The sequence below is a fragment of the Zingiber officinale genome, chromosome 4A (assembly GCF_018446385.1).
Source record: "Zingiber officinale cultivar Zhangliang chromosome 4A, Zo_v1.1, whole genome shotgun sequence".
Lineage (NCBI taxonomy): Eukaryota > Viridiplantae > Streptophyta > Magnoliopsida > Zingiberales > Zingiberaceae > Zingiber > Zingiber officinale.
This window is the reverse complement of record NC_055992.1, coordinates 36,398,686-36,424,978: the sequence shown is the minus strand read 5'-3', so window position 1 is coordinate 36,424,978 and position 26,293 is coordinate 36,398,686. Positions and strand designations below refer to the sequence as shown.

Here is a 26,293-nt window from a genome sequence, read left to right as displayed (position 1 = left end):
ATGTATCTTAGTCCTGGGTCCTCGGGGCAGTGCGATGGTTAAGACATGAGGTGTTGCCACATGAAGTCTTGGGGTCGAAACTCGGTTGATCGAGCATAACCTCCCCATGTCTTGGCCATTTGTATTAATGGCTAGTAGTCACCCGTGATTTACCTTCTCCGTATTAACCTAGGGATAAATTGACGAGAATATTAAGACGAACGAATCACCTTTTTTACCAGATGTATCTTAGTCCTGGACTAAATTTGACTTAAGATAGCATATTTAAGTTGAGGCCATAAGTTTGGCTCAAATTGTATAATTTTGAATACGATTTAAATACTTTTTTGAGCCAACTCTAGAAGGTCCGTGAGCCGGACCGTTTCGGTTTGCTTCCTCCTTAACGCGTCAACCCGACTTCCTTCCCTCCCTCTTCTCCCCCTTTCTCCTCCCGTGAAAGCTTCGGGGCGAAGGAAGCACTTTCCTTCTCCTCAGATCCCGTCCCCTTATCGCTACCAGATCTGTTTCTTTGTAAGACTTGCCGCTCTGCTGCATTGAACATCCTCCCTATCGTTCTCAGTTGCGAAATCTCTTCTTTTCTAGGGTTTTTCCAAGCATTCGTAATCTTCCTACAATCCCTCGCTCCTCCCTTCTCCGCGTAAGATTCCGTTGTCTTCTCTTCTGTAGAGTCTGTGTCTTTCGTGATTCTTCTTTTGTGCAGCATTCTTTTTTTTTTTTGTGGCCAAAAAAAAAAAACAGCCCTTATATGTTGTCGTTCTAGGTTCTCCAACGGAAATGAGGACGCCGGAGACCAACTGGGAGAGGCTGGTCAGGGCAGCGTTACGCCTGGAGCGGTTGGGCGTAGTCGTTAGCGAGCAGCAGCCCGTCAGTGGCGTCGCAGGAAATGTCCCGTCCTCCCTGACAAACAACACACATATCGACGAGATATTGAGAGCGGCAGACGAGATTGAAGATGAGGACCCTAACATTGCGAGAATTTGTAAGTTCAGTCTTTTTGACCTTGGTGTTTGTGTGTGTGCGGTCTCCTTACTGCTGCCTAGTACTCTAGTTGCAAGGCCCAACAGTTTATTTGGGATCGTTTACTTCTTTATACTTACCATTTCACATTTGATTCTCTAATTTATTGAAGTTGCTTGAACTAGTTCTGAGACCCTTTAAAATTATTTTCATTGTTGATGCCGTTACTGCTCAATGTTATACACTTTTCCTATTGCAGTAGTCTGATCTAGCAGACATAACCAATACTTTGTTGAAAATATTTGATGATGTTAAATGTTTTTTATGCAATTATGACTTGGTTGAGCTATTGATCTATTATTGATGAATTCGATGGGTATCCTCTTCCCTTCTTTAGAACGATTCCTTTAGCTTTCTTGATGGTTGTTTCATCTACTAATGTTTCTTTGATTAAATATCCTCTGGATATCAACTTGTTCAAGCCCCTACTTTTTTTTTTCTGAAGTGTTATATTCCAACCATTACTAAATAATCATGGCATTCTGGACTGTTAACCCAGTGCCAACTCATATTGACAAACGATATTGGCATCACCAGTTCTGGTCACGGTTTAACCCATCTTCCTTTCACCTGCCTTGCCTTTCTTCTATTCTCCAATCTTTCACATTGATTAACTAATGAAGATGCATGTTCCAATTAGGGCTGTAAATGAGCCGAGCCAAGCCGAGCTTTAGGGTGTTCAAACTTGTTTGATAAGATAACCGAGCCGAGCCGAGTTTAAAATGAACCAAGCTTTTGAAATGAGTGTTCAAGCTTGGCTTAGTTTATTTTTTATGAGCTTGAGCTTGTTTGAAGCTTGGCTTGAGCTTGGTTCATTTAGATGTTATCAATCTCTCAATTCAAGCTTGGCTTGAGCTTGGTTCGAGCTTGGCTTGAGCTTGGTTCGTTTAGATGTTATCAAACTCTCAATTCAAACTTGTTTGATTGTTTGAAACTTTTAATTGTTTGATTGGTTATTAAGATTGATAATTTAAATTTATTTATTTTATTTTATTTTATTATTTATTTAGCATATTGAAAAGAGTTTTATTAATAAATATGGTTCATGAACGTTGTTCACGAACGTTAACGAGCTGAACACATATGTGTTCAAGCTTGTTTGTTTAGTTTAACGAGCTGTTCAAGCTTGTTTGTTTAATTAATCTTATGTATATTGAACGAACATAAACAAGCTTTTACCAAGCGGAACACCAAGCTTGTTCACGAATACTTGGTTCATTTACAGCCCTAGTTCCAATGGTGAATTATATGCCAATCATTCATCCATTTTGCTAATTCACATCTTACTCAAATAGTTGTAATCTTTTATAATAAGCTTCGGAACAATATAGTATTTTCATTGTTTAATTTTATCATGAGATTTTTTACTTGTTCATATTTTAGTAACATGACAGTGATAACATTGCCTATTTTGACTTTGGTGCATCTGCTGCAGTATGTGAGCATGCATATTCCTTGGCACAAAATTTGGATCCTAACAGCGAGGGTAGAGGTGTGCTACAATTCAAAACTGGCTTGATGTCAGTCATAAAGGTACAACTTTTAACATGCTATTTTTCTGCAACTTGTTAGAATTTCCTCACAATAGGCTTAATCTATCTCGTAGTACATCTGGACCAGCTATCACTTGTTGGAGTGGACAGGGCTTTTTCATAGGTTTATTAGAGAAACTTCAAACTGAACTGAAACTGAGCTTCAGTTTATTAGAAAAATTTTCAAACTGAAACTTTATATATATATACACATATATATCCTTTATATTTGCTTTGATCCTATTAGTCTACCATTGCTCCAAACAGGAATCGAAATATTTTATATTTTCCAAACTTGACCTGAACATAATACATAATAAACTGATAAATTGAGTCCTTTCAGTTTGGTTTCAATTGGCCTGCTTTGTTTTGTCCGTTTTCAATTTTGGATGCTTAGCCAATTTCATCTGCACTTCCCCATGTCCAATTGTCATGTTGTTGTGACTATGAAATTGGCTTCTTCTACTAGTTATTGTATGCTGATCGTCTACTTGTGAGCAATTAGATATTTGATTCTCTTTAACATATATTTTGACCTAAAATTTTACAGCAAAAACTTGCCAAGAGGGATGGTAGAACAATAGATCGTAGCCAGGACATTGCTCGTTTACAGGAATTCTATAAACATTACAGAGAGAATAACAAAGTTGATGAATTGCGGGAAGATGAGATGAAGATGAGGGAGTCGGGTGTTTTTAGTGGCAACCTTGGAGAGTATGTGTTTCCTATTATTTGTATATCAATGGTTTTTATAATTAGGCACATTTTTTTTAAAATTTTTTTTGTCATTAATGGTATATCAATGGTTTGTATTCATATCTATGCATGGAGAAATTTGAAATTGATATTGATTTATGTTGTAAGATAAAATAAACTGCAATCTTTCCTTAATACACTTCTCTCTACATTTCATCATCCTTTAGCCTAAGTGATGGTTAGGCAAAGTACATCATCAGGTACGGGGGCTTTACAAAACGACTTGAACTTTTTTTTTATGATTCATTGAACTAGTCATGGTCAATCCCAAGTCCGGATAAAAGAGGAGGGTTGCGTTAGGTTGCCAGTCAGTGTTAAAACTATGACAAATGTTTAATGAATGAATTCATTAAACTATTGTGCTAATACTAGGTTGTTCCTCGGAAGAAACGCATTGCAAGGTCCGATTGTAACGTCTCGACAAGGACCATTACATCTCCAAAACTCGGGTGTAGTGCTAAATATGCAAGAGTTCGCATTGCAGGGTTTGACTGTAACGTATCAGCAAGAATTGCTACATCTTTATGAGAACTTGAATGCAGTGTTAAATAGGCAAGAGTTCTTACACCATAGGTTCGATAAGAATAAATATGATAGAAAATTAATAGTTTAAGATTTGGAATATGGAATATAGGAACCCTCATATAAATCAATGGAAGTAGTAGATACAATGATTATGAGATGAATTAGTATTTTGATAAAAGAGGATGATTGCGTTAGGTTGCCCGCCAATGTTAAAACTATGACAAATGTTTAACGAATGAATTCATTAAACTATTGTGCTAATATTAGGTTGTTCTCCAGAAGGAACGTGTTGCAAGGTCCGACTGTAACGTCTCGACAGGGACCACTACATCTCTAAAACTCGGGTGTAGTGCTAAATATGTAAGAGTTCACATTGCAGGGTTTGACTGTAACGTAGCAGCAAGGACTGCTACATCTTCATGAGAACTTGAATGCAGTGTTAAATAGGCAAGAGTTCTTATACCATAGTTTCGATAAGAATAAATATGATAGGAAAATTAATAGTTTAAGATTTGGAATATGGAATATAGGAACCCTCATGGTAAATCAATGGAAGTAGTAGATACAATGATTAGGAGAAGAATTATTATTTTGATAAAAGAGGAGGGTTGCGTTAGGTTGTCAGCCAACGTTAAAACTATGACAAATGTTTAATGAATGAATTCATTAAATTATTGTGCTAATATTAGGTTGTTCTCCGGAAGGAACGTGTTGCAAGGTCCGACTGTAACGTCTCGACAAAGACCACTACATCTCCAAAACTCGGGTGTAGTGCTAAATATGCAAGAGTTCGCATTGCAGGGTTTGACTGTAACGTAGCAAGGACTGCTACATCTTCATGAGAACTTGAATGCAGTGTTAAATAGGCAAGAGTTCTTACACTATAGGTTTGATAAGAATAAATATGATAGGAAAATTAATAGTTTAAGATTTGGAATATGGAATATAGGAACCCTCATGGTAAATCAATGGAAGTAGTAGATACAATGATTAGGAGAAAAATTAGTATTTTGTGTGTACGAGAGACAAAATGGGTAGGCAAGAAGGCAAAGATAATAGAGAACTCGGGTTTTAAGTTTTGGTACACAGGAAAGAGTAAAGCAAGAAATGAAGTGGGTATTGTTGTCGATTGTTCGTTAAAAGATGAAGTTGTAGTAGTTAGAAAAGGGAATAACATTATAGCCTTTGAGATAATAGTGGCGATAAAACTATGAACATAATTAGCGTATATGAACCGTAAGTAGGATTAGATGGAACTCCCAAATCAAGGTTTTGGGATAACTTAGATGAAATATTAAAAACATTCTGTCAAATGAAATGATTTTAATAGAAGGTGATCTAAATAAGCATGACGGAATGAAAAATAAGGAATATGAGAGTGTATAGGGGGGTTATGGATTTGGAATGAGAAATGAAGAAGGGAAATTATATTAGCTTTTGCGATTGCATATGACCTTATATTAACTAATACATTTTTTTTAAGAAAAGAGAAGAACACTTGGTCATTTTAAAAGTGGGAATAATAAATCGTAAATTAACTTTTTTATGATTAGGAAGAATGATAGAAAGATTTGTAAACATTGCAAGGTTATCTCTGGAGAAAGCTTAACTATCTAACATAGGTTAGTAGTTGTGGATATACGCCTCAAGCATAGTATCAATAGAAAGAAAATATATATGACTCCTAGAACTGAGTGGTGGAAGTTAAAGGATGAAAAACAAAATATATTTAAGGAGAATATAGGAGTACAAGTATTAGGTGAAATATACGCTGATTTTAATATGAAATAAGATGGTATGAAAGTTGAAAATAGTAGCTAAGAGCATACTCGATGAGTCAAAGGGATATGCACCATTAAGTAAGGAATTTTGGTGGTGGAATGAGAAAGTACAAGAGAAAGTGAAGGAAAAATGAACAACTAATAAAGAGTTATATATTTGTAAGAACGAGGAAAACTTAAAAAATATATAATAGCCAAGAAAGAGGCTAAGAAAGTAGTGAATGAAGCAAAGAATGAAACTTTTGAATGATTATATCAAAAATTGAATACAAAAGAAGGGGAAAGAGATATTTATAGAATAGCTAAAGTGAGAGAAAAGAAGACAAGAGATCTTATCCGAATAAAATGTATTAAAAATGAATGTAATAGGATACTAGTCAACGATGGAGAAATAAAAGAGTAATGGAAAAGGTATTTTCATCAATTTTTTAATAAACAACTTAACTTCGGTAATTTAAGTAGGAGTATAGAAATTTATATTTTTATCGTAGAAGTTAAACTTAAGAAGTAGAAAAAGCTTTAAATGGGATGCACAATGGAAAAGCCGTTGGACTAGATATTCCGATAGAGGTATGGAAGTGTCCGGGAAACAAGATATTGAATTACTAATAAAATTATTTAACATGATATTAAAAATAAAAAAAATATTTGATGAATGAAGGGTAAGTACTCTAGTTCCCTTATATAAGAATAAGGAAAACGTATAAAATTGTGCAAACTATAGGGGTATTAAACTAATGTGCAATATCGTGAAACTTTGAGAAAAAGTAATAGAAAAAAATTAAGGAAGGAGACTACGGTGACCGAAAATCAATTTGAGTTTATGCTTGGAAGGTCGACAGTAGAAGCTATACATCTTCTTAGACAATTAATTGAAAAATATCGGGAGCAAAAACAAGATCTACACATGATATTCATTGACTTAGAAAAAGTTTCTAATAGAGAATTCTAGAAAGAAAGGTGTTAGCGTAATATATATTGAACTAATTAAGGATATATACGAAGATGGAACGACCAGAATAAAAACTTCAAGCAGAGTAACTGAAGTATTTCCACTAAAGATAGGGTTATATCAAGGATCAACTCTAAGTCCCTATCTTTTTATACTAATTATGGACAAACTCACTACACACATTCAAAACACAATATGGTGTTGTATGTTGTTTGCAGATGATATTGTTTTGGTAGATAAAACACGTGAAGGAGTAAATGCTAAACTAAAATCTTGGTGGGAAATACTAGAAGGGAAATGTTTTAGGCTTAGTAGAATAAAGATAGAATATATTGATTTTAAGTTTAGCAATATTAGATGTAACGAGAAAATTGTTAAGATAGGAGATGACGAGTTGCTTAAAATCGAGAGGTTTAAATATTTATGATTATTTTTGCAAAATAATGGAGGGATTGAGAGAGATATCTTATATAGAATATTAGCAGAATGGTTGAAATAGAGGAAAGCGTCGGGTGTTTTATGTAACCTTAAAGTACCTCTAAAATTTAAAGGAAAGTTCTACAAAGCCGCAGTTAGACTTGTTATGTTATATGGAGCTGAATGTTGGGTTATGACTCGAGCACATGTAGAATATGAGAGTTGCAGAGATGAGGATATTAAGGTGGATGTGTGGACATGCGAGGATAGACAGAATAAGAAATGAGAGTATTAGAAAGAAAGTCAGAATTACATCTATTGAGAGAAAACTCACATGTTTAAGATGATACATGCATGTACTTAGACGACCAATAAATACTCCAGTTAGACGATGTGAAACTATAACAAATGCACATATCAAGCGGAGAAGAGGACGATCAAAAAATACTTGGTTAGCAACAATAAAATATGATAAAATTTATTTAAGCATAAATGATGATATAGTAGAAGATATAGTTCAATGGCGTAAAACGATCCATATAGCCGATCCTACATAGTGGGATAAAGTTTGGTTGTTGTTGTATTTATTGGACGTGGATGCTACTTTTCCCTTAAAATAATATGTTTGCTATATACTTTTAGTTTGAAAGTGATCAAAGATAGAGATTGTCATGAAGTGACCTAACACAGCAAGAACACAGTGTAGTTATTTGAATGGATAGAAAGTTAGCACAATGCCTGGATCTAATCATTAGGTGTAGAGTTTAAATTCCTGCTACAATTTAGATGCAGCACTTTGTGACTTCTTTTTGTCGACCAATGTAGACTTTGTAACTTTGTACTTGCCCATTGGAATTCCTTCTGTCATATACAAAACATTGCTTTGAGGCTTATCTTTGTTGATCAATTTAGATTACTGGAGTTACTTCTGTTATTTGCTAAATGTAGTTATACAGTATCCTTGATAGCTTATGCCTTGAAGTGCAGTGGCCAATGTACGGATAAGGAGAATTTGGTTGAGTTCGTTGTAAATCATTCTCTTGGCATTATTTCTTGAGCATATTTTGTTTGATACTAACAAACACATTTAAATATTGCAGAGTTATCTGATGACAAACTAAATTTAATATCTTATTTCATTTAAAATTTGCAGAATGAACTTTTATAAAAAATTCTCAAATATTAGGTTTCATCTTAGTCAAATGTGAAAGTTTTATTTAGGCTATTGATTATTAGCTTTTATAAAAAATTTGACTATCTATGGTGAGCAGGATGCTGTATTGTGAACCAAATTCGTTTGATAGGTGATGATAGTTGATATTTGATTAATGTGGCTTTAAAGCTAATCCCACTGACTTGGTAATTCCGGGTTCTCATATCAGGCGATGTAAGAGCATGCCCTTCCCTGCTCTTCACTAATAAGCTTGATGGTAATCGTAGTTAGTTGACTGAGTTGAACTGAATCATTGGGGCTGAGCATGGTTGGGTCAGCAAAGGGGTTGTATGCTTTGGTAGAAATCAATGTTATTAATTGACTCTCTTTCACTGAATGTTGATAATAGAGTGATGGATTAATGGGGTGGAGAAGCCATGCTTATTAAGTTACAAGTCAAGGCTCTTTAGGTTGGCAGACTCGTTGCCTCATGCTATGATCTAAGCCCTTTCATCTATTATTATTACTACTACTATGCTTTAAATTCTTTCTTTATGTGTGTTTTTTCTTCTTCTTCTTCTTCTTTTTTTTTTTGGGAAGGGGGTGGGGGGATGCTGGTGTGGACGTTACTCTTGTTAATATACTACCTACTTGTTTTTGGGCATTTTTTGCCACATCTATGTTTTCAATGTGTTTGGTTGGATTATGACAGTCTGTTGTCTTCTCTTTCCTTTCTTAGTTTATGTTGTTCAAGCTACTTTTGCAATACTACAGGTTGGAAAGGAAGACTTTAAAGAGAAAGAAGGTGTTTGCAACTTTGAGAGTCCTGGGAACGGTGCTGGAGGAGCTTACCAGGGAGATGGCTCCTGATGCTGCTCAAAATTTGATATCAGAAGAGGTTTCTTGTTGTTTACATCTGGAGCTTGTGTTTATTAATTTGATTACCTCTTTTCTTTTGCTATTTAACATCTAGCAAATTAGTTATACACAAAGAACACCTTGCACAGATGAAGCGTGTGATGGAAAAAGATGCTGCAATGACTGAGGATGTAATTCCTTATAATATTATTCCACTTGATACACAATCCATTACAAATGCCATTGTCAATTTACCAGAGGCAAGCTATTATGGTGACAAAGTTTGTTAGGAAATTTTACATATATTTTGTTTCTGTCTGATATTTTTTTTTTGACCTTAAGGTGAAAGCAGCAATATTATCTTTGAAGTACTATGCCAACCTTCCTAAGCTTCCTAGTGATTTTTCACTTCCTGCTACAAGGAGTGCTGATGTGCTTGACTTGTTGCATTATGTTTTCGGGTTCCAGGTTTTCTTTCTTATCACAAGTGCCATGTCAAATTAGTAAAAATAAATTCATTCTGGTTCCTTTTGAAGTCTCTACTGCTTTTGCGTTTTTAGGCTTTTTTGTTGCATGTTAGTAGTTCATTACTGTGGCCTAGGGAGATTAACGTCTTCTACATGTTTGGATTGAAATGTTTTTGACAGGCTAATTTTTGCATCACATTATTAAGGTCTTTTTGATTATTTCTTGATAAACAATGCTTATGTCAGATGTAGCAATTTGCACCTTGATTCTTGATATTTACTGTAATAGGAGATTCCTTTGTTGTAGTAAGTTGGGGTTTAAATATTCTCAACTTATGGATACTACTAATATATTTCATATATTTTTGTAAATTGCAATCTAAACCCTTTCATATAACTACAGTTTGCATTCTGGAAAGTTTCAATCATTGCTAGATGAACTGAGTGTAGGAATTCAATGGTTGTAGTTATCATCATAAAAAATAAATTGTTATTTACTTGTTTCTTTTGCGGCTTGTTTCCTTTGTGATGCTTGTTATGAGAATGATATACTGTGGTGAGAGAATGGCACAAACATCCTATTTCATCACATTTAATCTTTTGATTGCAATATGAATTTTTGTATGGAGTATTTTTAATCACTGGTCAGTGTCACTGGAGCATTTCAAAATGAATGCTCAGTGTATCAAAAGAAAGTCCAAAATGAGAGATATAATTGTTCTGATAAAAAATTTGGATTTGTATATTCAAATAGTACTTTGATGGACTGAATTTATGTTAAAATTGATCTAGAAAACCAAACGAGTTAGCAGCTGAAGGTAATTACACTTGGCCTTTTTGTACTACATCTTTTATTATTATTGACTCATATTATTTCTATCTTGTGGATATGCAGAAAGATAATGTCAGTAATCAACGGGAACATATAGTTCACCTTCTTGCCAATGAGCAGTCAAGGTTTGGGTGTGTTTTAGGCAGTGAACCTGTAAGTTATTTCATTCTTACAGGAACTTCATATATTGGTTAACTTTGCTCCTATTACCTCCTTTTAGACAATTGTTTTTCATTTTGTTTTATCTAGTATCTGTGCAATTTGAAGTGCTCAATCATACATCAGTGTTTGCCAATCTTACATATTTGCTAAAAATCATATATATATATATATATATATATATATATATATATCTTCAATTCTTTATGCTTGAAGGATGGTTTACTAGGGCCTGACTTTGGATTTGTATGTGGAAAACAATTGGATAAGATGCTAGTTATATAGGTAATAGATGTGTTCTGGTTTTAACTTTTGTTATGTGACACCTAATATAGGCCGTAAGTGTTGGTCAGACAGTTGATACATTGATATTGGACCTCTTTTATGTTGCACATGCATGATCACTTTACGGACCATCCAAAGTGAATTTTTATTGCCATGATCTTCTTTGTTTTTCATACTTGGCAACCTGATTATTAAATGAGAAACTCAATATTGCAAACCTGTTTATTGAAATCCAGAATATCCAAATTTCTCCTTTTTATGACGATTTGTTAAATTATGAAAATATATGTTGCTGCTTTTATGAAAATCCATACTTACACTTCTGTAGTTTTGATGTCTGTCAATCTTATGTCTGTCAATCTTACATTAAGTTCAATATTAATTGCATATTGAATTTCTTGTGCAATCCTCGTAACTGCACAACATTGGAATGCCTTCCTACAAGATGTTGTTTTAGGCATGTGTCTTCATTATAGCAACTGATTTCATCACCATATTATATTTCTAATTTCTGTGATTCTATACTTGTGTATTATGGAATAGCAACGCTATGTTGTTGCTTCATTTCCATTTCCTACCATGACTACAAATAGAGGTAAGTAAATTTAGGAGAGGGCAAATTAAAAGAACAAACACATATAGTTTTAACTTTTTAATATATCTGAACTTTAGAAGCATTCAAGAAAGTGATTAAGAGAAAATGGTTGATGATTAAATGAGATTAAGAAAGTTGTTTGTGCTTAGGAGTTAGAAAGAGTATGGAGCTTGAGAGGTGAACAGAGGTCTAGGGCATATGCCTACTTAGGTGGGAAGGAGTAAAAGTATTGAGGGAAAGCAATTAATTTACTTATCTATTGGGTTGAAGAAGAAAAAGTAAGAAGAAGGAATGGAGCAACTTGGATCTCCTTTACCTATTTCTGTTTCCATCCAAAAGTAGATATAAGGGGAATTGGAGTGGGATAAAAATTTAATCAAATCTAATTTTGTAATTTTCTCTGATTTCCCCTTCTTGCCTTTCTTTTCAAGTAGATAAAACAAAGGAAACTTCTCTTCTCACACTCTTCCTTTGCTTATTCCCTTCCTCCCCTCAAGTAGAAATGCTTTTAGCTTAGAAGAGAAAGGGATGATTTATGGGTTTTATAACTGTATGCGTAGTGGAAAAGGCAAAAATGGCTAGTAGCGGTTACCCAGTGGTGCCTAGCTATTGGGTCATAGTACTTCAACTTAGAAGGTGATAAAGTGTGTGTATCTTCTGAGACAGGTCTCTTGACTGCTAGCATAAGACCACAAAATTTCACCCACCCAACTCCATCTGGGCTGTGCCATCAGTAATCGGTGTAGTATGGATCAATACATCTTGACTGCAAGTACAATGTTTTGTTTTTCTTCTCATCAGTTTGTAATTTACTTATTTTTATTTTTTAGTTTTTTAATATTGTTCTTACAACATTTATCTATCAACTAATTTTTTGCAGTCGTCAGCTTATTTCAACCATGAATTGTCATTTAAGTAACTCCAATACATCATTGTTCATAAGATTGAAAATTTGTTGGGCAGAAAATAGATGAAACTGCTGTAACCAGTGTCTTCAAAAAGTCTCTTGAGAACTATACCAAGTGGTGCAACTATTTGCCGCTTCAGCCAGTATGGAATAAGTATGCACCTTTTTGTGTGACTATCTTCTTGCTATTATGCTTTATGTTTTCCTTTACCAGGTTCATTTTATTGATTTTTTGTTGAATTTTCTACAGCATGGATAACCTTAGCAGGGAAAAGAAGTTGTTGTATGTTAGTTTATACTTCCTGATATGGGGAGAAGCTGCCAACATTAGGTTCCTTCCAGAATGTTTGTGTTACATATTTCATCATGTAAGTTGATGCAATCAATTACAAGTTATTCTTCACTAGAAACAGAATCATTATGTTGTCACGCTCAAACTGTCACTAGCAACTTGGTTTTAAGTCTGTGTGTAATTCTTCTATATTTGTGTTGGATGCATTAATTTTTCATCTGTTTCATCATATAGAATCAATAATAACTCTTTGTACAAGTAGAAGCCGGATCCCTGAGTTTCCTTGCACCATTGGTTGATTGCATGGATCTTTTCACTATGAAGCAAACTAAGGGTCATAGTTTCTTTTTCCAACTAACATTTCATATATTTCTTCCATGAAATTTGTCTCTTTATTTATTCTAGATTAAAATAAATGAATATTTGTCTATATTTTAGTCTACATGTCTACTTTCACGTGTTTTTGTCAAATTGTCAAATATTTTGTTTATGGTTAATATTTTGGTCTCCACTGTTACAGAGCATGCTCATATCTGTATGCAATGTGCCATATCATATCGACAATACACAGTACACAGGACACAGTTCAGCATGTAATCATTTGATTGGTCCAGTTCCATGTCGCCCGAATTGCATCATTCACTTCAACATAATGGGATGGTTAATTACAACTCTAAATTGAGTGAATGCAAATGAAATAAGGCGACACTCCTCTTGTTACCTTGTATTATGCCTATGATCCGACTTAGTGACAGAGCCATGCAAAGTCTCTCTCCATGATTCACTCTTTTAACGACGCATCAAATTTATATGGTTCTTTTAAGTTGCTTAGTTAATATTATATTGTCCAAAGCTTGATTTGAGGGGCTTGAAAATTGTTGGCTGACTTGATTTGATGTTTTCATTTCAAATTTATTTCTAATAGGTATTTTTACGTCCCTTGTGATGTTACTTTTATGTTTCTTTTGATAATATTAGACATTATGTTATTATCACTTTCTAGTTTTGTGATGTTACTTTTAAGAAATAAAAAGTATCAAATCAAACATTTTTAATTGTTGGAGCTAGGACTGATAACCTATATCTGCTGGTTCAGCCATGTCTTCCTGTAGTCGCCCAAGATGCCAACATCAAGTAAGACGAATACATACCCCTTCCACCAAGTGGTGTAGTGCTATTTTTAACCTGTGTGGTAGTTTTGTGATCTTCATTTGTGCCATCGCATTGGGTTGTGTTTTATACATTTGTTTCAGTCTATTCAACTTGGATACGGTACACTTTTGATGCGCATATTATTTATTGGCCTCACTTACCTTGTTGATTGATTATCATATTGATTTCCTCTTTTGTTGACTTATGTTTTTAGTAGATTGTCTAACTATATTTTATAATGTTGAAAGATGGCAAGAGAATTAGAGGAGATATTACGGCAGCCTATTGCACAGTCTGCCAAGAGCTGTATTTCACCTGATGGAGTTTCATTTCTCAGTCAACTTATTTTTCCTCTGTATGATGTAATTGCAGCTGTAAGTCCCATGCTTTTATGTAGCTTAATATTCTTCCATACTATATGTATTTCTTTGTGTTTGTTCAATTATCATTTCTTCATTTTGACAGTAAAAATTCAGTATTGAGTTTTATGTTTAGTTTTCTATCAAAATTATGAAACTAAATGAGTATATGAGAAGCTTACTACTTACCATGGTGGTAGAGGCAGTGGCAATGTTTCCACAAACCATGTGGTTGATCCCCATTCTCCTATCCAGTACTATTGTGTAATTAATGGTGCTAATGGTGCATACTTTTTATATTTGGTAAGGCAAGCAAAGGGAATACTAAGACAAAACAAAGGAAATGGGTGAGGCTATGAGGAAATGGTAAGGTGAAACTCATTCAACTTATATCTAGGCCTTTTACATGTCTGACAAACCCGCCCACGGGCTGGGGACTCGACCTGGGCCTGGGCCCATAACCGGCTCAATGGGCATTAACCACAATCGGCCTGGCTGGCCTTAACTGTAATCGGCCCGGCCCCCAATCGGGCCTGTTATGGTTCAAGGCCCAATTAATTGGAAAACGAACCGGCGGTTCAATGTATTTTTTTTCATTTTTTTAATGAAAAATCATTAAAAAGAATGGTGTTTCCAGGACTTGAACCTAGGTCTCTTTGGATGAGAGCCTAATGTCCTATCCACGTAGACTATAACATATTAACATTTATAATTATTAGTTAATTATTTAATGACTAATTAATATTTTTCTTTTGCACAAAAGTAAGAAAGTAAATAATTTCTTTCAACTCCATAATAGTTCGTTTATACTAGTGCAAATTAAAAGTTAAAGGAAAGGAGTCAAAGCAATTCCGACCGTTAGATCGATGGTTCTAACCTTTGGGGGAGAGGGAGAGGGTTTTTTTCCTTAGCAATTCAGATTATTTGATTATTTTTTATTGATTTAGTGTTCGTTATTCTCCAAATTCTATAAATAAAGAGCTTCATCATTTCCACTGTATTCTCATCTTTCGATTCTGAAATCTCAATTGTTTTCGACTTCAATTATCTAATTATAATGAAAGGAGGAGGTTCATCATCTCAATTTTAGACGGATAAGAAAATCGAAATGAGGTTCACGATATTCAATTTACTGATCATAAGCCCAAGCAAATTTTGACTCCTGAGATATAAGAAAATACTGATGACGATACTCTAAGGTTCAGGATACTCTTTTAAAATCATAGGGGATATGTAAGTAACTTAAATAAGTGCAAGTCATTTTTAAAATTTTTTTTATAAATTTATAATTTTTTTAAAATAATAATAATCTTGAATCGTGGTGAAGTAATCGTCTTGGACGATTAAGGGTCAAGGTTCCGAACCGTTGGTTTGTGGTCGGGTCTCATGTCTGTTTACCAAAAACTTGCATCCATAGTTTGATATATGGTGGACGTGAGTTATATCAAGTGTATAAAACATGATCAGTGTTGAATTTCATTACTTATCTCTCAATATTATTTGTTTTAATGTAGGCTAGCATTCATATATGCTAGCGATTACATGCAAGTGTATAATTGGTATTACATATGGCATTTATGGTTGATGTTGATAAAAGAGTTTATTCTGTATCATTTTGATATACGGAATGAAAAATATATTTGCCACCTACTATTTAATTATTTTTCTTTAGATAATTATCTTTAAAAAAAATTTAGGAATGATAAATTGTTCATAACATATATTAGACCAGGGAAGGAAGTTTGAATAAAATTGGAGCAATAAGTGTAGGACTTGATGCTACGCTATTTGAAGTATGGAGGAGTTTGGGTGATGAATTTATATTTAACAAAATTCTGAGAACTAAGAAATGCTTGAGTAATTTTAGTTCTCATTTGTAAAAATAAAGTTAACATGCATGTCTTTTTTATTTTTGTAAAATAAGACAGTTACTAATTGTTGACAATTAAACCATGGAATGGTGATTGACAGGTGAATCATATTCATTATTCTAATTATTTAGGCTTGGTTACATGCATCTTATCCTTGTATTGAATTCTATGCAAAATTATTTCACAAATTATACTTGATAGCCATTTTTAATTCTATTATTAGAGGTTTCTTCTATTCTAATTAATTAAATTTGTCCAACATTATATTGTATTGGTTGTCTTTAAATAGTCATGCCATCTTCAACTATTATCACTAATACCTAATTCTTTTTAAATAACACTATTTTTTATTGTCATTATAGTAATCATACAAAACTGTCTTACAATTTTCATCTCATACTAGTGGTTGATAGAATTACGCATAAAACATGTTTTAGCATTCTCATCGCATACTAGTGATTGATCCATAGATTCATAAATAAAAAAGGTTTGGAAAAGCAATTTTGGACTATGTTGGAATATTAACTATGGATGACATTTATTTAATATAAGAACTAACAAGAATATCAATAAAAGATAGTGTAGTAAATGGTGGTAGGCGGTGGTGGATACCTACCACGACCACCTAGGTGGTTTGATTTTTTTTACTATTTTTTATATATAATACTATAAATAGTCATTATTCTTATATTTACTTTTAATAAAATATATTAATTAAAAATATTTTTTTATCTAAATATTTAAAAATAAATAATTTTTAAATACATATAGATTAGATTAATGGGATAATTTTATTAGGCTTTAATTAAGTATATTTAAATTATTCCAATCATAACTAGGAGTTGATTAAAATTATTAACTTAAAGTTTAATTAAACCGCATACCTTGTTTCGACTGTGCAACGAGTCCGATGTGTCGCCAAGACTGTGTGACGCGTGTGTCACCAAGCCGAGCGAGGTGTCTGAACGCGTCGCTAGGCTAGTCGTTAGCCGATGTGTTCGGGCCTATCGCCGGGCTAGGGTGATGCTTTCGGGCATGTTGCTGGACTCGGACGATGCATCTGGGCTTGCGGTGGTGAAATGACAGCGATGGTGGAAGGTGGTGAGTTACTGCCTAAAGCATCGCCTAGTCATTGAGCATGATAGACGCTTTTTGGCTTATGTGATGCATCCAAACGCGTCGCATTAGAGAAATGGCGGTGGCAAAGGCGTTGATTCCAGGTGCAGCGGCGACAGAAGGAGGTGAGTTACCACCTAAAGCACCGCATTTGCTTGAGGCAGTGCGATTGATGCCCGCCTCCCGCCTCCACCCTCCCGCCTTGGGGGCCGCGTGAGTCGTCATTTAGAACACTGATAAAAGAAGATAAAAACTCCACTTACGACAAAGCTTTTGGACAATATTCTTATGTTTTAGAGAAGTGGAATCTTTAATTTTTATATTATTGTAACAAAAATATGTATGTTATTAATATAGAGTTATTGTTAGTGAATAGTATTATTCCCTTAAATAAATTGAACACTAATTGACATGAGTAATTCTTCGACACACCTCACGATTCTACTTGTTTCATTAAACTTCTAATTCAATTGATTATTTAATTTCTATACTTTTATTTATATAATTATGGAAAGTAGTAGAAGATTATAGGTGTAAAATCTATACTAAATTCATCTCAATGCATTAAAGTAAAATTGAGTAAAATAACTATAAATATACATCTCTGGTTAGTACTGGAAATTCTAAATGAAAGAAGATCAAACGAATAAAAACTATTAAAATAATATCGGCATGTTCTAAATCATGTTGAAGGGGAGCTTTCGTATAACGGTGAAGTTGCTGCCATGTAACTTAGAAGTGTTCAATTCTTAGAAATAATAAAATCCATCTAAATTCATTTTGTGTCACTAAAGTAAGTCTACATGATGTCGTCAGCATACTTTGTTAGGAGGACCATACTCCATGACAAAATGATACTTTAAACCTAGTTCTCATTTGATGCATAATACTCATTTTAGTATTGGCAAGGTACATTATGGAGACGATTGTAATATTTTTTAACTTATTATTCTGAAATTTTAATTTAAATGATTTTTATAGATTAATATTTTTATATTTTATTATTTTGAAATTTTGATTTAAATGATCTTTTAATTTCTATAGACTAATATTATATTTGAAAGTAACAAGTTCATGAGAATTATGGGATGCTTGGATGCATGCTATGTGGCATGCATGGCATTAAAATTGTATTGTTTCAGTTGAAGACCTGAGACTCAGACATAGAATTTAATTATAAAGAAGTTTTTAAAAGGATAAAACTAGAATATATTACAATTTGGGAACGACTGAGTTTTTATATGTTAAAATGTGAGAAATAAATTAATTTAGGAAGAATATATTCATACAACAACAACCAAGCCTTATTCCCTAGGTGGGGTCGACTATATGGATCCTTTTACGCCTTTGAGCTCTATCTTCTACTATATCATCTATACTTAAATAAATTTTATCTTGTTTTATTGTTGCTAACCAAGTCTTTTTTGATCTTCCTCTTCCTTGTTTGATATGCATATTTGTCATATCACCTAATTGGAGCATTATTGGATGTTTAAGTATATGTCCGTATCATCTTAAACGCGTCTCTCGGAGTTTTCCCTTAATAGATGCAATTTCTACTTTCTCTTTAATGTTCTCTTTTCTTATTCTGACCACCTTGTATGTTCACACATCCACCTTAACATTCTTATCTCTACAACTCGTATATTCTACTTTACATAAAACACACGATGCTCTCCTCCATTTCAACTATCCTACTTGTATTCTATGTAAGACATCTTTCTCAATCCCTCCATCGTTTTACAAAAATGATCATAAATATTTAAACCTCTCGGTTTCACGCAACTCGTCATCTCCTATCTCAACAATTTTCTCATTACATCTAATATTACTAAACTTAAAATCAATATATTCTATTTTTATTCTACTAAACCTAAAACATTTCTCTTCTAATGTTTCCCGTCAAGATTCTTATTTAACATTTACTCCTTCGCGTTTTCATCTACCAAAATAATATTATTTGCAAACAACATACATCACCGTACTGTGTTTTGAATTGTGTAGTAAGTTCGTCCATAATTAGTGTAAAAAGATAGGGACTTAGAGTTGATCCTTGATGTAACCCTATCTTTAGTGGAAATACATCAAAGTGTTACTCTGCCTAAAATCTTTACTCTGATCGTTACATCCTTGTACATATCCTTAATTAGTTCAATATATGTTACGTTAACATCTCTTTTTTCTAGAATTCTCTATATAATTTCTCTTGGACTCTATCATAAGTTTTTTCTAATTCAATAAATATCATGTGTAGATTTTGTTTTTGCTCCCGATATTTTTCAATTAGCTGTTTAAGAAGATGTATAATTTCTATTGTCAATACATGAACCCAAATTAATTTTCGGTCACCGTTGTCTCCTTAATATTTTTTCTAATACTTTTTTTCCAAGTATGACTCATTAGTATAATACCTCTATAGTTTGCACAATTTTGTACGTCTCCCTTGTTCTTATATAAGGGAACTAGAATACTTATCCTCTATTGATCAGACAATTTTTTTTGTTTTCATTATTATGTTAAATAATTTTGTAAACCATTCAATATCTTGTTTTCTTAGGCACTTCCATACCTTTATTGGAATATCATCTGGTCCAACGGCTTTTCCATTGTGCATCCCATTTAAAGCTTTTTCTACTTCTGAAGTTTGAATTCTACAATAAAAATTTAAATTTCTATATTCATTCGACTTACTTAAATTACCTAAGTTAAGTTGGTCTTGAAAAGTTGATGAAAATACCTCTTCCACCGCTCGTTTGTTTCTTTATCGTTTACTAGTATCCTATTATATCCATCTTTAATATATTTTATTTGAATAAGATCTCTTATCTTCCTTTCTTTCACTTTAGCTATTCTATAAATGTCTCTTCCCCTTCTTTTATATCTAATTTTTGATATAATCGTTTAGAAGTTTCATTCTTTGCTTCATTCACTAGTTTTCTTTTTTTTTTTTTTACTATTATATATTTTTTCAAGTTTTACTCGTTTTTATAAATCTATAATTTCTTATAAGTTGTTCGTTTTTCTTCACTTTCTCTTGTATTTTCTCTTTTCACCATCAAGATTCCTTACTTGGTGCATGTCCTTTTGACTCATCGAGTACACTTTTAGCTACTATTTTCAATTTTGATACCATCTTATTTGGTATTACAATCATTATATATTTCACCTAATACTTGTATTCTTACATTCTCCTTAAATATATTTTGCTTCCCATCTTTTAACTTCCACCACTTAATTTTAGGTGTCGTATATATTTTTCTTTCTATTGATACGTTTGAGACATATATCCAACACTACTAACCTACATTGGATAGTAAGCTTTCTCATGGGATGATCTTATAAGCTTTACAAATCTTTCTATTCATTTTTCTAACCATAAAAAAGTCAATTTGCGATTTATTATTCTCACTTTCTTTTGAACGTGACTTCTAAGTGTTTTATCTTTTCTTGAAAAATGTATTAACTAATATAAAGTTATATGCCATCACAAAATCTAATATAGTTTTTCGTTTTTCATTTCACGTTCTAAACCCATAACCCCATGTACCCTCCCATATTTCTCATTTTTTACTTTGACATGCCCATTTAGATTACTTCCTATTAAAACTTTAGATAATTCTAAAGTTGGATTGATTGAATCAACTATAAGTGGTGGTTTTAGATGAATGAGACCAAGTAAAACTTTACATAATATAATTAAAATTTGAATTTGAGTACCGGTGATATAATCCTATAGCTAATCCTAAATAGTTGACAATGTTGGCTTATTTTTGGTACTCTATACAAGTTGGACCTTTAGACTGATTGAAGAAACATTGTTAATCAGCTAAGCCTATGACAGATCGGTTTTGTGTTAGTTGATTTGGTGGTTTAGCAATATCATCTAATGTTGGTATATTTTAGCTGTTATAGTGGACGACTGTCTTTATAATGCTAATGATAGATTTTTGTAAACAACTTTATGAAGCCTAAGGGAGGGATATCTATTTAGAACACTGACCATAGATAATTCTCTTAACTTCAATTAGGATCCTATTGGTATAATATTATTTAGATGTACTTCCTGTTTACTGTCAATGCAGATTTTTAGTATAAACTTTCAAAATCTTGATAGTTGATACTATTTAATTTTTATTTCTAGTGTTTATTATTTTGAATGTGTAGGAAGCTGCTAACAATGACAATGGTCGTGCACCACATTCAGCTTGGAGAAACTATGATGATTTCAATGAGTTCTTTTGGTATGCTCTTGTGTTCATGCTTTTTTATTGCAGTAAAGTCTGGGTAAATGAAATTTTATAATTTTTTTCACTGAAATATTTGCTGATTCATTTTACTTTTACTTGTCTTATTATACTTGTCTTAGGTCTCTTCGTTGCTTTCAGCTGGGTTGGCCTTGGATGCTTAGCTCACCATTTTTCACAAAGCCTAGCAAGAATACAATGGTATGACAATTCTTTAACATATTTTTCTGTTTAGCTCAGCTTTGATGTAAGAAATCTCACTGATTATTCATTCTTCGGCCGACAATCACATTCCATGCCTTGAGAAGTTAGTTCTCTAGTGTGTGCTAGTTGAAGCCATCTCTGATTCACTTTGTCCTCCTGAGTTATCGTTTCATGGAGAATTGGGAGGACCTGATAGAGGCAGCACATGGAAGAAAGGAATTTGAGAGACGGGGAAGCTATTGGCCTCCCCATCAGGATAATACTCTTTGGAAAACCCTGGCCCTAAAATGGTAGCTCAGATAGCATGCAAAATTTAAAAAATGGAAACATTATATTGCACTTGTTGATGGAATATCCATTACATGGGCATATTTAGGATTCTCTACTTAATACTAAACCTAAAATCCTATTGAGAGATCAACCTTGCCTACATTAATAAATAATCCTGTTTGTTAATACACAATTGTAATAGGTGTATTTGCCTTAATGAGTAAAAAATGTCTATATAAAGATAGAAGTTCCTTGTTAAGGGGGATTCATTTAACTATATTTGCTATTTTTTTAATATATAAATTGCGTACATTGGAGATATTGAATTGCTGCTTGTTATTTGCCATTTTCACACACAAGGTAAATCCTTCCTTGCAGGGCATACTATCTTCCGGTGGAAGCAAGCATTATGGGAAAACATCTTTTGTGGAACACCGAACTTTTCTTCATCTTTATCATAGTTTCCATCGACTCTGGATCTTTCTTTTTATGATGTTTCAGGTCTCTATGTACCATGGTTTTTGTTTGCATTTCTGTTTACCTTTTCGATTCTCCCAGATCTTGCTATGTTACTCATAATTGTTCTTGATAAAATGTAGATAACAATTTGAGTCCTCTCCTGCTTGTATGTTTTGATGAATCATTTTGGTTCAAATTAAACATTGTCTCTGTAGTCATGATAGTACTATTTCTGTCATTCATGATAACTAATGTTCTGGCTTAAACTTGTTTTATTTATCTGAATATTTTAAAAATTCAAAGTCACTTGCTTTGCTATGGCTTTAACTCGGGCACAGTTGTCCATTGTTCATGCTTGATCTTCCGGAAAATGAACTATAAATTAGAATTGTGTGCTTTTGTTAGTTTAATTTGGCACCAGATTAGGTTGACATAGTTGTTGCTTCTAGAAAACATGTGGCCGGTGTGATTTTGTGCCGCAGTTTTAAATGGTCCTGTGGAAGCTAAGGATCAGTTATGAAAAGCTGGACTGAGTTTGTACCAATCTTGCTACTGGATTGAATCCCTCTTTTTTTCTTTGGTTTTCTTAATTTTAATATATCCATTGAAGGCATTTTGTGAGTAGTTTCTCAAGGGGCTGTACCAACCAATTTCAAATGCTCAATCACTCATTAGGACACTTCCCCCAAGTGCTAGTTAGCTTGAGGGATCTTAAGGAGCATATTCCATCTTTGAAACCCATTGGACCCAGCCTCCATAATTCAGAACACATACAAAAGGAAGCAAGTGGAATACGAGTCTGTTATAAAGAAAATAATTTCATATATGTGTAAGTTTCTAATCTGTGTGAAATATCAGCAGCTAGAATGAATGAAATGATTGTATCACGAGATGGACTAAATAAAGCTAGATAAACAAATTCTAAAATACAAACACTAATACTATGTTGTTTTTTCCCCTCCATGCCAGTAGCTCATATTTAATCTACCAAACTAATTGTTATCATTTATTTTTAGATCATTGAATCTTATATTTTTTGTATTTCTGCATTTTAATTTTACATCTTTCCAATCTGATGTTGATACTTTTGTTTTTCCTATTCTCAATCACATGTTGATACTTATGTTACAGGGATTAACAATCATTGCCTTCAATAATGGTGTGAATTCGACGACAATTAAGCAGGTTCTTAGCCTAGGTCCTACTTATGTTGTGATGAAGTTTATAGAAAGTAAGTTCTTATACACTTGTCTGTATATGTTGCTGCTAACCAATTAGATTTTTGGTTGCTCAAATTCTGTCTGCATTTGTAATGTAGGTGTTCTAGATATCCTCATGATGTATGGGGCATTTTCAACATCACGTCGATCAGCTGTTACCCGAATATTTGGTCGTTTTCTATGGTTTTCAGTTGCTTCTTTTGCTGTCTGCTATTTTTATATGTATGTCCTTTCACATCAGATTATTAATTTAGAATGTTTAATTCCATAATATATTTTCATACTTTTAGTATTGTGTGTTTTTTTCTTCTATGTTTTATTACCCCTTCATTAATAATTTCTAATAAGCATGTCAAATTGGTACACTTGGTTTCAGTAAGGCACTGCAAGATGGTTCCAGTTCTGCTGCTTTCAGAATATATATCTTTATGATCGGAATTTATGCTGCATATAATCTCTTCATTGGCTTCCTTGTGAGAATTCCATTCTGTCATCGCCTAACGGATTTATGTTATCGTTGGCGTATTGTGCGTCTAGTGAGATGGCTGCACCAAGTAATCTTTTTTCATTCTCGTCTGTCTTTCCACTTTCAATTTGTGCCTTCTTCTTGTTCTTTGTAATTGACACTTGTTTTTTTTTCTCCAACAAGGAACATTACTATGTTGGACAGGGCATGTATGAGAGGACTATTGACTATATTAAGTAAGCTCTTTTCTTCCTAGCAACATGTATGAAAGGAGCATGGACAAAACCATGTAGCCATCTTTTATGTTTTTTTGAATGTATTATTTCAATGCACTTAATGGTGCATATGATGATTTCCTCTATCATCATTGAAATCTTGATTATCAATTAATTCTGAACCTGGGTGGTTGTCTTTCCAATTCTTTACCTAGATTTCTTGCCTCTCAACTATTTCTACTTTGAAACTTTGACCATCTAAGATTTAGTACCTTGTGATGTTTCGTATTGATCACTCCAGCACTCATACTTGATTTGTGATTTGATAGAATGTTTATGATTCAACAATTAGTTTGATTGATATTAGGGTTATATTTGAAATGTATTTCTTGTCTATTGTGTTACCAGCATTTTACTTGTTTCTAATAATAAATACTCAAATTTAATCTTGATATCTGTTTATCTTATGACTGAATGTAATGAACATAATGTGATCTATTCATAAGTTATTGTTGCAATATCCCAGTCATGACAAATAATTCTTTGCAGTTTTAAATTCTAATCATATGACCTTATATATATATATAAGGTAGATTAACGTCTAGAGTTTCAGTTTTATTTTTTTTTTCTTTGGCTTATTGTTGCTTGGGTACTATTTGAACTTTGAATGCTTTTCTGATCATGTCAACATTATGCTGTTTGATGATGATCTGATATTTCATATTTCAGATATGTACTTTTCTGGTTGGTCATTCTTGGCGGGAAGTTTTCATTTGCCTATTTTCTCCAGGAAAGTTACTTTTATTTCTGCATTCCGATTATTTGTTTAGCAACATTTTCATCTTCACACTAGATCCCTTTTTCTTCAGATCAAGCCACTTGTATCACCAACTAAAACTATTGTCAATTTTCGGAACTTGCAATACTCATGGCATGATTTGATGTCTCGGAGTAAGTTGATATACTAATTTTTTCTTAACATTATTTTTTTCTCTTGTGCTATCTACTCTATGGAATATAGTAAAATTGTGTTTTCTTCTTTTCTTGTTTGATGTATTTTTGCATTTTGTATGTAAAGCTTTGTATCAGTCTGAATTATACAATTACTAGTGCTGTAGTAGTCTTTCTCATATGCTACCTCTAATTGTTGTACTGACTGCTGTGAAGAATAGTTTGCATAAAGGTCGCCAGGTAGAATACTGAGATGTTTAAATTGTTTGTGCACTTTCTCATATTGAACTCAATGCTTCAAATCTGATAGTTTTTTATTTTACTTTAATTTGACTAGAAATTCCAATTTGTTTTTCTTTCTCCTGTTTTCTGACATGAATGCTCTTCTTCATTTGCATTATTATTCTGACAAATTTAGCCTCTTAGATTGTTGCTGACTGCCTTACGATAATAATACTTTCTGCAGACAATCATAATGCACTGACGATTCTTAGCCTATGGGCACCTGTTTTTGCTGTAAGTGTTGTTCTTATATGTTGTTTCCTTTGGTTCTTTTACAAAGTATCTTGCACAATTATATTATAATTTAGAGAGTGCCACGTTAATAATATGCAATGCTAGTTGCAATGCTCAAAGCCTTTTTGTATGGCTCATGGAAGGCACGTTTTTTGAAGTCAAATAAATTTAATTTGTTTTGCAAATATGATATCCTAGCAGTCAAAACAAGCATATAAATAATCATTTTGTTTCTTGGTTGTAGTTCTCTTAGGATCTGCGTGATTCCCTTCAACTATAGAGCACCGAAATTTTTCTTGGGCATAGTGTTCGCTGATGGTTCTCCATCAGCAAACCATAATAGATAGGGATCAGAAGGTTTATTGCTGTAAGGGTGATACAATTGGCTTGTGCCGATATTCTCTTTTCTTTTTTTATGGAGTTCCATAAACTCAGAGCTCCGGCTACCAATTTTCCATCTTGCCTCTTAAATTGACTCACTTTCCTATGCTTGAATAGATAAGCTTTGGATTTTGAGTTGAATGCAAATTAACTCTTAGAAAGCTAAGCTTGAATCTGTTTACAAGCAGCTTGATTCAATGAAAACCTTATATACAAATCTATGCCTACTGTTTTCTTCTTTTTCGAACATTTATACTTTTATTTTTTTCTCAAATATTTTTCTTTGAATTTGTAAATCAACTTAATTTCTGAAATCATGCCAATTTTGTTGATTTTAATTA

The 26,293-nt window shown here is 33.1% G+C and overlaps 1 protein-coding gene across 1 annotated transcript in view; it reads left to right on the top strand.

Annotated features, from left to right (window-relative positions):
- The first annotated feature begins 406 nt into the window (after window positions 1-406).
- Window positions 407-26,293, top strand: part of LOC121969816 (callose synthase 9) — a 100,238-nt gene continuing 74,351 nt past the window's right edge. The window contains exons 1-21 of the mRNA XM_042520074.1: window positions 407-637; window positions 761-979; window positions 2,453-2,550; window positions 3,100-3,263; window positions 8,908-9,031; window positions 9,141-9,251; window positions 9,334-9,459; window positions 10,354-10,443; window positions 12,293-12,390; window positions 12,487-12,604; window positions 13,929-14,054; window positions 21,191-21,267; window positions 21,393-21,471; window positions 22,123-22,245; window positions 23,335-23,434; window positions 23,522-23,645; window positions 23,800-23,977; window positions 24,073-24,125; window positions 24,834-24,894; window positions 24,974-25,055; window positions 25,522-25,571. Of these exons, the coding sequence (XP_042376008.1) occupies window positions 775-979; window positions 2,453-2,550; window positions 3,100-3,263; window positions 8,908-9,031; window positions 9,141-9,251; window positions 9,334-9,459; window positions 10,354-10,443; window positions 12,293-12,390; window positions 12,487-12,604; window positions 13,929-14,054; window positions 21,191-21,267; window positions 21,393-21,471; window positions 22,123-22,245; window positions 23,335-23,434; window positions 23,522-23,645; window positions 23,800-23,977; window positions 24,073-24,125; window positions 24,834-24,894; window positions 24,974-25,055; window positions 25,522-25,571 (2,187 nt within the window). The 5' untranslated portion in view covers window positions 407-637; window positions 761-774. The remainder of the gene's footprint in view (window positions 638-760; window positions 980-2,452; window positions 2,551-3,099; window positions 3,264-8,907; window positions 9,032-9,140; window positions 9,252-9,333; window positions 9,460-10,353; window positions 10,444-12,292; window positions 12,391-12,486; window positions 12,605-13,928; window positions 14,055-21,190; window positions 21,268-21,392; window positions 21,472-22,122; window positions 22,246-23,334; window positions 23,435-23,521; window positions 23,646-23,799; window positions 23,978-24,072; window positions 24,126-24,833; window positions 24,895-24,973; window positions 25,056-25,521; window positions 25,572-26,293) is intronic.